General features: G+C 37.4%; 1 protein-coding gene across 2 annotated transcripts in view; it reads left to right on the forward strand.

Moving 5' to 3' along the window:
* trappc8 (trafficking protein particle complex subunit 8) overlaps positions 1-13,215 on the forward strand; it is a 55,554-nt gene extending 42,339 nt beyond the window's left edge. For both annotated transcript variants that reach the window (XM_039692317.2, XM_039692318.2), the window contains 7 exons: positions 1,137-1,205; positions 1,459-1,517; positions 1,791-1,994; positions 2,771-2,872; positions 5,955-6,097; positions 9,043-9,132; positions 11,663-13,215. In XM_039692317.2, the coding sequence (XP_039548251.2) occupies positions 1,137-1,205; positions 1,459-1,517; positions 1,791-1,994; positions 2,771-2,872; positions 5,955-6,097; positions 9,043-9,132; positions 11,663-11,897 (902 nt within the window). In that variant the 3' untranslated portion in view covers positions 11,898-13,215. The remainder of the gene's footprint in view (positions 1-1,136; positions 1,206-1,458; positions 1,518-1,790; positions 1,995-2,770; positions 2,873-5,954; positions 6,098-9,042; positions 9,133-11,662) is intronic.
* The last annotated feature ends 740 nt before the right edge of the window (positions 13,216-13,955 follow it).

Raw genomic sequence — 13,955 nt, forward strand, 5'->3', positions numbered from 1 at the left:
CTTCGAAACACAAATGAAGACTTGTGTCCCTCCATTTAAAGTGCATTTCACCAAAACTTTGACGCTTCAAAAAGTACATAAAGACATTTGTAAATGTAATCCATATGAACAAATCCTTCTAGAGTTGGAAACATCTTAAAAAGAAAATAGTTTTTTCATAAATGTCTTATAAAGTGTTATTCACATTCATACACAGACACACAATTCATATTTAAACAGTCTTTGTGCAGTTTACAGACATTATTCAATAACGCAATTAGAAAAAAGCACTTATAATACAAGAATAAATAACTTACTAAATCAGTAATGAAACTACCAGCACGTCTGATGTAACTTTTCCAGGATTATTACGATAGTATTATTCCTCACAGTGAAGCAAGACGAGGGAAAGTACAAGACTTTTATTGAACTGGATGTTTTATCCAGCTGATGTGGGTGTTTTCATGGCTTGCCTCAACATTTGCGTTTGAATAGCGCGCGCTCTCAGTGGGCATGGCCACATTAACATGTAATAAACTATAATTAGCTGAAATTACTTCATTTAAAAGAAGAGAATTTAAGCTTTATAACAAAATCTTTCATGGCTGTGTGACAAATTAAGTTTTGGACGTGTTTCAGAATGAACTTCACTGACAGAGAGAATGCAAAATTTGAATCATGTTTATTTTTCTTTATTTGACAAAAAGCAGAACACTTTCTTTTTATTGTGAGTATCCACACAAAAAAAATATGTGTGTGTGTATATATATATATATATATATATATATATACTTAACAGGATCTAGATGACACTAAGAGTGCAAAAGAGACACTATGAGTCTCTTTTGCACTGATAAGGAAAAAAGTGAGCTTGTCGCACCGGTGCGATAGCCGACCCCAGAGGATTAATTGTTTCAATCCCACAATACTTATTGAATATGTTCTTCAAGATGGTTAATTTATATTTGTTAATTAAAACTTACGAAAACATATTTAAATTCTACATGCTTGATTATCTGGCCTTGACATTTAAACTGTTTTTTTGTGTATGGGGTTCTATGATGTAGGAGAATCAAAAAGAAAGATTCTCGAAGAATAAGTGGATGAACGCTAATCATCTTTCTTGACTTTTCCTTCAATTCATGTTATTTTTGCAGACTCTAAGCTGGCCAGCAGGGAGAGGGGTAAGCTGTGCTTCAAAGCCACAAGATGCAGAACAGAGGAAGGTAAGGTTTCCAGTGCATGCACTTATACACAAACATTTACAGCATAAAATTCTGAAATTTATATTAAAAACTATTTGCTTATTATTCTGTAAGACGATGTGCACAAACTTAAAAACACATTTACCAAACATATTCTTAGATGTGACTTACAATCAACAATCACAGCTGCTCTCAGCCAATTAAAATGCAACAAACTGTTTTTTTTTCATTGATGTTTGAACATGTGGATTTTTTTTTGTTCTCAACATCTAAGCTACCTCAGATGCAGCAAAAAAATACACCTTTGCTGACCTCAACCTTGGCAATGAACAAGTAAGAAAGCCCTTTTGTTCTCACTACTATTTCAGTGATACTGACTCGAATAATTAAAAAAAAATAATAATAATTGATTAATCACCGTTTGATTCCTCCTATCTGGCAGGCAGTTAACTCAGGATAATGCACTTGAACACTGAAGTGCCTACTAAAGCCACACTTGCCTTTTCGTGAATGATTTTCTGATTGAGTCACTGACTGTCATCCTCATTCAGCTTCTCAACTGTCCTAAACATTTTTCTCTCTCTTTGGCTTTTCCTCTTAAATTAGATTGTCAGCTCTACCACTCCATGTGCTGATTTCTTCTTCCGGAGGAGTCTGCCTGCTGAACCCAGGAGAGGAGGCGTGTCTTTAGGCGGTGCTAGTCAAATGCGAAGACACAGCCTCGCACATCAGAACGGGACTGATGATGGTGTTACAGACATTGTCAGAAAATGCAGCGAAGTAGAGCTTGACATCATCATCCTTTGGAAGGTAGCTCCTACCAATTGCTGAGAAATTGTAAAAAAAAAAAAAAAAAAAATTTGTGTATATATATATATATATATATATATATATATATTATATATTATACATATATATATACAGTGGGGGCCAGGTAATTTAATTTGTTTATAAAGCAATTATTATTAGGACTATCAAAGTTAACATGTTAACCTAAGATATATGTCTAAGGCAGTAATTTACCATTTACCAAATAGCCCAATAACGCATTTACAAAATTTGATATGACCGGTTCTTATTCTTTCTTTCTCCTAAAGACTGTTCAGAATTTATGAGATTAATAGTGATTATTTCATTCTATTAGCTACTTTTTAACAGTAAAGCTTCACACTACCAGTAGTACTTAATGGCTTTATGTTGCCAGTGTGTAGTTTTTATTTCCTCCAATTATAGTGGTTAGAATTGTCACCTTCCATCAGTAACTGTACCAATAGTGTAGTTATAATAAATGTCTGTAAGCACTTTAAGTGTTCAACTGGCTCCTGGGAAATTGAAACCCTTTATTAGAACATGATTACTAAAAAATTACCAGCCAAACTACCGGTAAGTGACTATTTTGCGCTTGGCACGTGTTGGTTTTGGATCAATGCACTAGATTTTAACACTACTTGTGTTCATGACTTTTTCTATCAATAGAAAATCGGCCCCTTTATATTTTGATGCAAATAATGCTTAGTGACAAAATTGATGCTTTACAATTTGAGGTCAGAATGTCCTCGTATTAATCATATGGTGTGTTATTTTAGGCATATGTTGTGGAGGATAACAAACAGCTCATTTTAGAGGGGCAGCTTCATGTTGCACTGCAAACCATTGGCAAAGAGGCCTGCTCGCTCTCGCAGAAAGAGGTACGGTACACATGGAACACAATATCTTACAATGACATGCTTTCGGCTCTTCACATGGGTGCTTTATAAATGTACATAAATATAGATTCACCCTGTAGAGACTATACTTCCTCTAGTGCAGGAGACCACTTTATCTTTTCTAAGAGAATTGGTGAGTGTATACCTATGTAGGCACTAGGGATGTGACTTGAACTGCCACTCCTGAATTGGCCCCAATTCGGGGCCGGCAGTTGCTTGAATGGTGAGTTCATTATTATTCTCAATGAAAAACACAACAAAACAGTACAATGACAAATTCACTTAAATGGATGCTTTTCCATTTTGGTTTAAAACAGTCAAGTCAAGTATGAGGTGAAATGGGCAAAGTGAGGTGAAATCAGACTTCTGCTGCTGATTTGTGCTGTGACTCATTTAGCGCACACTGAACACTGGCAACATCGCTGCAAACCTAGAATGCACATGACTAATAATGTTTTGTCTGTGTGACCATTTACAGACCAAGATGTCTGCCTCATCTTAATACATTCAGGTTAAGCTCTGAATTGAATGAATACAAAATTAGCTTTGCCAAGCAGTAGTTTGGCCTTTTTTTTATTCAGTGTATCAGTGAAAGATCACTCTTGGGAAAGAGTCTGAACTCAATGTAACAACCCTCAGAACTCTATAATACTTTATGGAGATGTCTCTTGCAATGCTAGAAGAAAACATTAAAATGTATCATTTTTAGTCTATTTTTTTACCTTTAATTTTTGTCTTGTCTTCTGACGTTGTAAGAAAAGTGTCTTAAACACACCCTTCTAGAACGTCTGTCTCATAAAGTTGGTTTGGAATTCATATTAAGTGAGCCAATTCATCTCCGACTGGCAGACGGTTAACTCAAGATAACAGACTTTAGCGCTGAATCAAAACACTGAAGTGCCCACTGAAGGCACACTTTTCGTGAATGTCTTTCTGATAAAGTCCATCAGTCCAACAATGATAAAGGTCAAAGTATTTTATATTTTCAATGACAAAGGCTGTGTTTATCTATTGGTTTAGCTCAAGTAATGGACGTCAGAATTGTTAAGGCATTTGTTGACAATTTCGGTTCAAGTCTTTTTTTGTGGAGTTTGTGTCAGGAGTGCATCAAAGCCTTGATTCTTTTGTAGTGCATGTGTGGTTATAGAGGCACTTTGAAGAATGTGAAATAAATAAATAAATAAATAATGTCAGTCTCCTGACCTTGCAATGTTGCGAAACGTGTGCAAATCCTCTGGCTTCTTTTATGACGAAAGGTAAAGGTTGGTTGGAAGTTTCTTTGGTGTTCACGGCGCAAGGATGGATAAAATGGAGGAATCAGATATTGAGGCTTATCACGGTGTGTGATTTTATTAGAGACCTTGATAATTTTTGTGGAAGCCAGAGTACTTCACTACATTGACGGAAACTGTAATTATTTTTTAGTATCTATAATTATAATCATGAAATATTTTTCATTGATCTCCTTAAACCAAAAGAGATTTCTGCCCTTTCATTGAAAGTTCATTCCATCAACACAGTTGAATCAAGTAGTTTAATCCAAGTCACAATTGCTTTATATGATGCACATAGAGCACATCAAATATGGTAAACAGAGGCTCAAACATGCTTTATTGACATGCAAGAACCAGTGAGGGTTGTTGAGATTCAGTTTACTATATTTGGCGAGTTATTTGTATGCATGATGATCAATATGTAAATAAAATTAAATCTGTTCATCATGTAAAGCAAACATTTCAGATGATTTCATATGGATTTCTTTTACAATGTCTATATGAGAGCTTTATGAAGTCTCAAGTTTTGGTAGAACGGACAAAAATCTCTCATGTTTCATAAAAAAAATTACTTATTTTGTGTTTTGAAGATGAACGAAAGTGTTATTAATTTGGAACGACATGAGGGTGAGTAAATGATGACAGAATTTTACTCTTTGGGTGAACCATCTCTTTAATATGCTTATGTTCCTTGCAAAAACTCAGTGACATTCAGTAAATTGAACATTTGGTGGGTTTTCACACTTTCTCAGGGGGTCTCAGAGTGGTCGTGTGAGCACTCTAGAGGAACCCAGACCCCTATAAGGCACACTAAACTGAAGAAAGCCCATCACAGATGGACATTTTTAGCCATTGCATTACATCTCTTTTTTTTCAGCGTCTTGCACCATGCACTTTGTTCTAATGTGAGAAAAAAAAGGGGATGAACACAGTCAGTTTCCTTGTGTGGTGTGATGTCTGGCTTTGATCGTGTTATTTCGGTTTGTGTACTGCACATGAACTTCAAATTAGGTTTTATGATGGTACTCTATTTTAAATAAATATACTTTAAATCCCTACACCATGATAAGAGAAGTGTGTACTGTACAGCCCTCGAATACAAGACAAATGCATAGTCCTCTGCTCTGGCTCTCGCTCAAGTCTTCCTCTCATAATTTGACTTTCTATTCTCTCCATTTGAGAAAGAGTACAAGAGCAAAGTCACTTTAGGCATTACAAGTGAGTCCTGCTCTTTATGAAGATGGATGCATCCTGAGGTGCATTAAACGGTTAGAGAGCTAGACAGCACAAAGAGACAGGCTCTGACCTTCGTGTGTGTGTGTGTGTGATTGATTTCTACAATTTCCTTTGAAAATCATCATTGTTCAAACATTGTCTCTCTTGGTTTTAAATGTTCCTTCTCCATTTCAGCTCTTCATTTATACCCTTGTTCTGTCAGTTGTTTATTTCCCCCTCTGTTTCTCTTCTACTGTTGGGCCTGATTCCATCCAGTCTGAAATTTCCCTCTGCATGCGTTGCATAGCAACACTCATTCATGGCAAAGGAAGTCCCTCACGTGAGGGAATGGCATCACACATGTTGATCTCAAAGTCTTTTTATAGAAACACTCACGTGAGCTTGTTTTTCTCCCTTTTGAGTTCTATCTCTCTCATCCACCCCGTTCCATTCTCTTAGCCACGCACATGCTTCAACCTGAATGAAAAACGTAACAAAGCAATTTCCTCTGCTGGAGCTGAGATGTTTCCTTTAAGCTTTCAGATTAAATAAAACTTCTGCTTTATGTCTATTAGGAAACTCAGGAGATGGTGCTTCTGAAGTTCAAGCCTGACGTTCCACCTCCTATAAGCAAGCCTTCGCTGGAACAGCTTTCCCACCTCATAAAGACCTGCCTCCACTACCCAGAGTCTTATGATCATCCCTTCCCACAAAAGAGGTGAAGCGCACACAAACAAACACTCTTAAAAACCTTAGAGACCTGAATCGGTTTGCCCCAAATCCACAGACTGTGTTTCAGAGGTGATAAGACTTGCAGAGACGTACACTGATGCCCAGTCACGCCCACAGGAGCGTTTGTCTGGCCTAGTTCTGCAGCGGTGCGTGGAAAGTAGGCGTGTTCGCATGAAAGTGTGAAAGATGGAGATAAACTGGACCATGTTGTGGTTATGGCACTCTAAGCGGACAGTCATCACTCATAGCTTTGTGCGAATGGGCTCACATAAATTTGTTTGGTCATTCTGTGAGGAACAAAGTATGGGGCGGCAGTGGCTCAGTGGTTCAGGTTGTCTACAAATCGGAAGGTTTGTGGTTCAATCCCCGGTTCCACCTGACCAAGTGTCGAGGTGTCCATGAGCAAGACACCTAACCCCAGCTGCTCCCGACGAGCTGGATGGCGCCTTGCATGGCTGATACCGCCGTCGGTGTATGAATGTGTGTGTGAATGGGAGGCAATATGTAAAGCGCTTTGGTGGCCATTAGGTCTATGAAAGCGCTGTATAAATGCAGTCCATTTACCATTTTATTTATCATTTATGGAAGTTTGTTTCTGCCACAAAAAAAGCGTTTTAAGAGATAATTGCAACTTTTTATCTCACAGTTGCGAGTTTACTTCTTTTTGTGTGTTATAAAGTCAGAACTGCGTGATATAAAGTCACAATTGTGTGGTAATAAAGTCAGAATTGCAAAATTGTCTTTTCTCGCAATTGCGACTTTATATCTCACAATTCTGACTTTATAACACGCAATTGCGAGTTTATATCTAGCAATTCTGACATCTTGACAGTGGATAAGACACATGCCTTTGGTGTGAGAGACCCGGGTTCGAATCCACTGTGACACCAATGTGTGGGGGTCCCCACAGACATAAATCAGCATTTGAGAAACAGGAAAACGAGAGGGAGTCACTGTGAACTGGCCTCTAATAAAGCCAGAGAAAGGCCCCACCTCTCTGAGTTCGCTTGACCAATGAGATTGGTGGGATTTCCGAGCCGGAAATTCTTTGTTTTAAGCATTCTCAGTTGCATGTGCAGCTGGAATTGTTTCTGATGAAGAAACTAAAAACGATTCTGGTTAAGGCCTGTTCACACCGGGACGAATTTCGCATGCGTTATTCATCGACGTTTAACGCCTTGTGACTAAACAAAGGGCGCCAATGTAAGTGTTCACAAAAACGTGAGCGTAAAAGCGGCATTTTTGTAAAAAAACTCATCGGGTTCGTTTTTTTTTAGTTTGACGCGCCGCGTCAGACCACTGAAATTGGCGCTCTTGCTCACGTGTTTGGAGCTTCTGAAGAAGCAGTAAAGCACAACTTGGGGGCGCTCAAACACAAATCGTTCTTGCTGAGCACACATATGCAACGGCGAAGAAGATCACCGTCTACACAGCCAGGAAGAAATAAGACGAGGAAGATGCAGGGCAAGATGAATATAGAGCTGCTGTTCTCGTTGGTGTTAGAACATAAATAACTATATGACAAACGCGACAGGGACTACAAACATCTTGATAAAAGATAACTATTATGGAGTGGTATTGCAGAGCAAATGGGCGCCATCTAATGTCAGGGAATGAATTTGCATGTTCACTCGGCTCATCGTCAGCGAAAAACGCTTGGGTGTGAACACAAAAAACGCTGACAAATAACGCTCGCTGATTTTCGTCCCGGTGTGTATGGGCCTTGGTTACACTAATATGTTGCACAGCTATCGAAATATCATGTACACAGTCATTTCGATCTGTAACGTACCAATTTATAGAGACCAAACATGGTATAAGTGACCATTGATTCTATTGTAAAATACACAGCATCAACAAAATAATAGTATTAAAAGACATTACAAAAGACAATCATTTGCAAAATGTTCTTCATGTTCATTTATAGACCAATTTGTCGCTAATTAGTGCAGCAAAGTCTGTATTAAAGGCTGTTTCTGTCTTCCCCATCATCTCTGTCATGAACATGTGACCACATTTTTAACAGCAATAAAACCAACTTATCTGATGGTTGTCCTGGTTACCAAGACCATCTTCCCCTCACCGGGGGGTGGGACCTCTGATCCCAGAGTGAGTTTTAAAGATTGTTTGGTACATATACCAAAAATTGTGTCTGATTTGTCAGTCACTTTTAGTGTGAACAGACAAATAGCTTGAAGTTTTGCAGTACTTTGTCTGTTGTTTTCACTGAAAAATCAAATTGCAATTGCAAACCAAAATCCAATTGGTCGAAAAAAGAGAAACACATGGATGAATCATTCAAAAGATCTATTACATGCTTTTTCATGTCATGTCTACATAAAACACTTAAACTAATTAGTTTAAATCATTTTCTTTTAAAATTTAGGATGGGGAGGGAGATAGGAAAGTTGGGGAACAGATCTGAAAATCTAAAAATATCCCACTGTGCAACCGTATCGACATAAAGAGCTTAAATTTGTCAGGAAATTGAACTAAACATCTTGTACCATGATGAGATGAATGTTCAGAAGGAGAGGCAGAGGAGCAGTCCATCCATATTTGTGCTTCAGGACAAATGACTTAAAGTTGCTTCGCACCAGTGTAAGATTAACAGAAGTTATGAGAACCATTCATCAAAGTAATATCTAGATGAAAATCAAGAGTGGTCTATTTTACGTCACAAAATTTAACAATCAGTTTTGTCTAGCTTGAAAACTTGGGCTCATGATATGTGGAAATGAGTTGCAAGAAATGTTGGTTTTTATTGCATTTTGCAATTAAAGAATAAACTGTTTAAATTTGGTTTGCTTTCTTGGAAGATGCACAAGCACTGCGTCAAGATGAGAAATTTCAAGAATTACACGTACATCTGAAACCCACCTTTCAAATCTTGCTGTACTTAACATTTGTTTTTCCCTTTTTCCCCCCTAGTTTATGTATGGTACCAGTCACCCTGACGTTGTCCAACTGTTCCTTGGCTAAGGTAGATGTCATCATTGATCTGCGGCATAAAACGACCAGGTACATCTTAGCTTTTCCCGATGCCTAAAGGCCCCGATATACTTAACAAAAACAAACTGGTGTGACGTCATTTCATACTAACCAATCAATAATTTCAATAATTGAAATAGATACTGACACTTTTCTTTTTCATGTTTAATAATGTAAAGCTGCTTGCTTTTAAAGGGGTCATGAACTGCATTGTTTTATTTGGTGTTCACTTATTATGTTAGTATGATTTTTACATCATAATTAAAAAAAATAAAAGGCATTTTGTCCTACCCTGATTTTAGCTAACGCTCTGTTTGAAGGGGTGTGTCTTATGTGAGACGCCCACTGTTGTGATTGGCTGAAATCTTTGCATATGAAATTACATGTGGAACTCTCTCGTAATCTTTTACCACATTTTTACCATTACTGCTGTCAAGGTTATATAATCCTGAAATTATTTAAATAATCCTTAAAAGGTGTTGATTATAGTATTATATTTAGATATTTAGCATCATATTTAGACCGTGGCATGAAAGGTTGGAGCGATGAGCATTGTACATGTTGAGCTCATGAATGCAGTGATTCTCGTCATTGTAACTCGATTTCTGCACTCTCATGAATGCTATCATCATATCTAACCGTGCAAACACAATGTAAATATAAACTCGCTCTGTTTGATTGACAGCTCCAGCAATTATAAAGGAAGCATTCTTTGATTACTTTCATATATAATTTAATCAGTTTTAATAACAGGTTGTTTTCATCTTACTAAGAGAATCATTGTGAAGTTGACTGGTTTAGTCACTGGTTTGAGTTACTGACACAAAGAACATCTGACAGTTGTTACATGAATCATTACATGTCAGAAATCCGGCATTGGAATTAAAGGATTAGTTCACTTTTGAAAAAACTTTTGCTGATAATTTACTCACCCCCATGTCATCCAAGATGTCCATGTCTTTCTTTCCTCAGTCGAAAAGAAATTTAGGTTTTTGATGAAAACATTCCAGGATTTTTCTCCATATAATGGACTTCAATGGGAACCGGATTGTTCAAGTATCAAAAGACGGTTAATAACTGTTTCAGATGCAGCTTCAAATGTCTTTAAACGACACCAGACGATGAATAAGGGTCTTATCATGCGAAACGATCGGTTATTTCAAAACTTATTCCAAAAATGTAACTTTTCTAAGGACAAATGCTAGCCTTTCTATATTCTCTGAGGCGCGTTTGTAACGTCACGTAATACGTAATTACGTTCAAAAGGTCACGGGCGACGTAGCCGGAAGTACAGAATCAAAATCGTCCGACATCGTTGTTTTTCCTTTTAATTCCTTTTTTTGTAAACGGTGTTTGAGTTAGTTTGCACGTTCAACCTATGCGTTCAACTTGTAAACACTGACTCTGTACTTTCGGCTACGTCGCCCGTGACCTTTTGAACGTAATTACGTAATATGTGACGTTGCAAACGCGCCTCACAGAATAGAGCAAGGCTGGCATTTGTCCTTAGAAAAAATACATTTTTGGAATAAGTTTTGAAATAACCGATCGTTTCGCATGATAAGACCCTTATTCATCGACTGATATCGTTTAAAGACATTTGAAGCTGCATCTGAAACGGTTATTAACTGTCTTTTGATACTTGAACAATCCGGTTCCCATTGAAGTCCATTATATGGAGAAAAATCCTGGAATGTTTTCATCAAAAACCTAAATTTCTTTTCGACCGAGGAAAGAAAGACATGGACATCTTGGATGACATGGGGGTGAGTAAATTATCAGCAAAAGTTTTTTCAAAAGTGAACTAATCCTTTAACACGGTTACTTGCATGTCGTCGCATTACTGTCGAGTCCATATCGTAAAGGTTTGTTTGCAAAGCCTACACCGGAATTGCAACTGATTTACCAAATAATCCACAGTGAAGTAATGTACAGCATACAAATTAATAATTCTCAACTGAGACATTCACATTGTTGAAAATAAATAACCTCTTTCTTAGCATTCCTTTGGAAGGTAATGTTTAGTCCAGTGATCCTGTATCTCTTTTCTCTCGCTAGTGGGAGGGGCCAAATTTGTAATGATGAAGTAGGAAACTTACAGGATATTTTTATAGTATGATGACCTATTATATGTCAAGCTCAAGGAAAATTTAATTTCTCAAATTCTTGACCCTTTTAAACAATCAATAGCTATATAATCTAAATAAATATAATGTGACTTTACTGAACGGCCAAATTGCAGAGCTTGTGCAAACATCCACATCACTCTGATCAGATGCTTTTTAACTCATGTTTTCTCACCGCTGTCATTTTTGTTGTATTTATATTGTTATTGAAAGTGTGCAGCATATATTTACATATTCATCTAAACTCACTCTGAGCAGTGTGGGAAATGTTGAGGATGTTCACGAACAGTCTCCATTTGGTCACGTATTTCGAATATCTTTTTTACCCCTAAGCGAAGAATGAAAAGAACTTCATGAGTATATCGGGGCCTTTTGTGCAAATGTTATAAATATGGAAGGTATTTGTCTCACTCTCTCGTTGTCTTTTTATGCAGCCCGGAGTCCCTGGAAGTGCATGGTTCATTTAGCTGGCTGGGCCAGACCCAATATAAGTTACAACTCCAAGCTCAAGAGGTGCACATGCTTTCCTTGAAAGCCTGTTTCTTCCAAGCTGGAGTTTATAATTTGGGTACACCTCGTGTCTTCGCCAAGTTGGCACAGACCAGCGCTATGTGTGAGACCAGCCAGCAGAGTGCCATGCCTGCACTTATTATCATCAACAGCGTTTGAGGTAACACCGAAATGTTTCCCTGTTCTCGGCCCACCTAAATAAATGAAACGGACCGGAGTCCAAGATTTCTTTTTTTTTACTTCTTGCTAATACGAAATCTAATTGAGAGAGATACGTAAATTAAAAAGACTTGAACACAAATATTTCAACTTAACACCGCATCTGATGTGCTTGCCATGGTGAGCTAAACACAAACAGACTCTAGATGTTTTGTCTTAAATGCACCTGAAGTGTGACTGGATCTCTTTTTTTTTCCCCATGTTAATTTATCTCATGTCAGTCCATGTATTATTTTGAATAATTTTTTCTCGTTTTATGAAATATTTTTGTTTTTAGAATCATATAATTTTTTTTTTCGAGATACCAAATATGGTAATGTTATTGGCTATGCACCTCTGCCTCATACTGTCCTGCTGGATGTCTCATGGTTGCCCACTGTGATCTGTTGCCACAGTAACATAAAAACATCTCCAGTGCTATCTTGAAACCAGAAGATGAAACACCGTAACTGATTAACTGTAACCGGTGATAACTTTGCAACTGCGATGGCATAATCTGTCAAATCCAGTCAGTCTGCAAATGTGGAGTCAAGTGGAACTCAACATCACCTTATGAGAAGCCAGTAGAATTGGCAAAGTCCAATGTGGAGCCATCTTAATGTTCGTAACCCGTTAAGCAATTAGCAGAATCCATGTTGCCCAGTCAAACAGCAGAGATTTTAAGGACCCGTTAGAACATCAAGAGGGTAAAAGTCACAGTTTGAGAGCATATTTTTGTTTGTGCATCTTTGTGTGGGTGGGCTGTGTTGTCTTCTCAAGAAATTTTTAATTTTCTACAAACCAATCGTCTTCTCCCACCCCCTCAGCTCTCATTTCCATCTCCACTACTATGATCAAACTGTTATTTAAATGTATCTACATGACTGCTTTTCTGGAAAAAAAAATGATGTATTATATTTATAACAAATTACTGTACATAGAATAAAATGTAACCAATAACCAAGAACCTGGCTGCCTGTTGCCTTCTTAGATGTTTTTTGTTTTTGTTTTAGAAATGTAATTTACTATTGATTTAGCAAGTAGCGTTTACCGAGCACAACATGCATGTTTGTTCTCTAATATGCGATCCCTGGGAAGCATGTAATTGAACATGTGGTGTGGTGGTGAATGCGAGGCTTTTGATTTATTTTTAATAACAGTATTTGTCTTTGCGTGTCTGGCTATCAGCTTCTTGAAGTGTTACACAAAACTGAGCTTCAAAATCTTGCCAGAAATGCTTTTCGTGAGTAAAATTATTCAGCACAGCTGATTGTCAGTGGTATTGTTTCAGTGGTTTTATTTTCTGTATGTAAGGCTGGACAAGCCTCTGGGTTGTCTAAAATATTTTGCATTTTGTCCCTGAAACAAAAAACTAGTTGGAAAAATCAACGTGGTTAAGCATCATTCTGTGGACAATGGCAGCTGAAACATCAGTGAAAGGAATGTGATAAATTTCAGAGCAATACACATAACAGTGTGCCCACATATTTGAAATTATTTTTTATTTTTTTTGTCTTAAAGGGGTGGTTTTACTGCTTTTTTTCTTTGCATGATTGTGTTTATGGAGTTCAATATAACATGTATTTGTGATTTTTCTTTTTTTTTAAAGTCTTATTTTTTTTATAAATTTCACCTTTATTGTAAGCCGCGTTCAAAGCCGTCATTTGAACGACTGGTTTACATCCTGAGTCTATGAAACCACTCCCCCAGAAACGGGTAGTGGGCTCAGATTGGTTGGTTTTGGGCCGGTGTGTTGTGATTGGCTAAACTGTGTTGCACATGTTGTCCGGAAACTTCACGCCCATTACCTTTATGGGCGAAGTTGCATGTGTTGTTCATGTCAAATGTAAATAATGGTGTCGATACCGCCGTATCAGCATGAGCCAGAATCAGACCCAGTTCTTTATACACATTTGTTTTACACAGTAGCATCGAACTATCTGGTTACTATATAGACAAACAGCGTTGTCACTGGTTTACGTTCTTGCTCAAATTGAAAAAAAAAAACGTCATAAAGTA

This window comes from Pimephales promelas, chromosome 13, assembly GCF_988280905.1.
Source record: "Pimephales promelas chromosome 13, fPimPro1.hap1.1, whole genome shotgun sequence".
Lineage (NCBI taxonomy): Eukaryota > Metazoa > Chordata > Actinopteri > Cypriniformes > Leuciscidae > Pimephales > Pimephales promelas.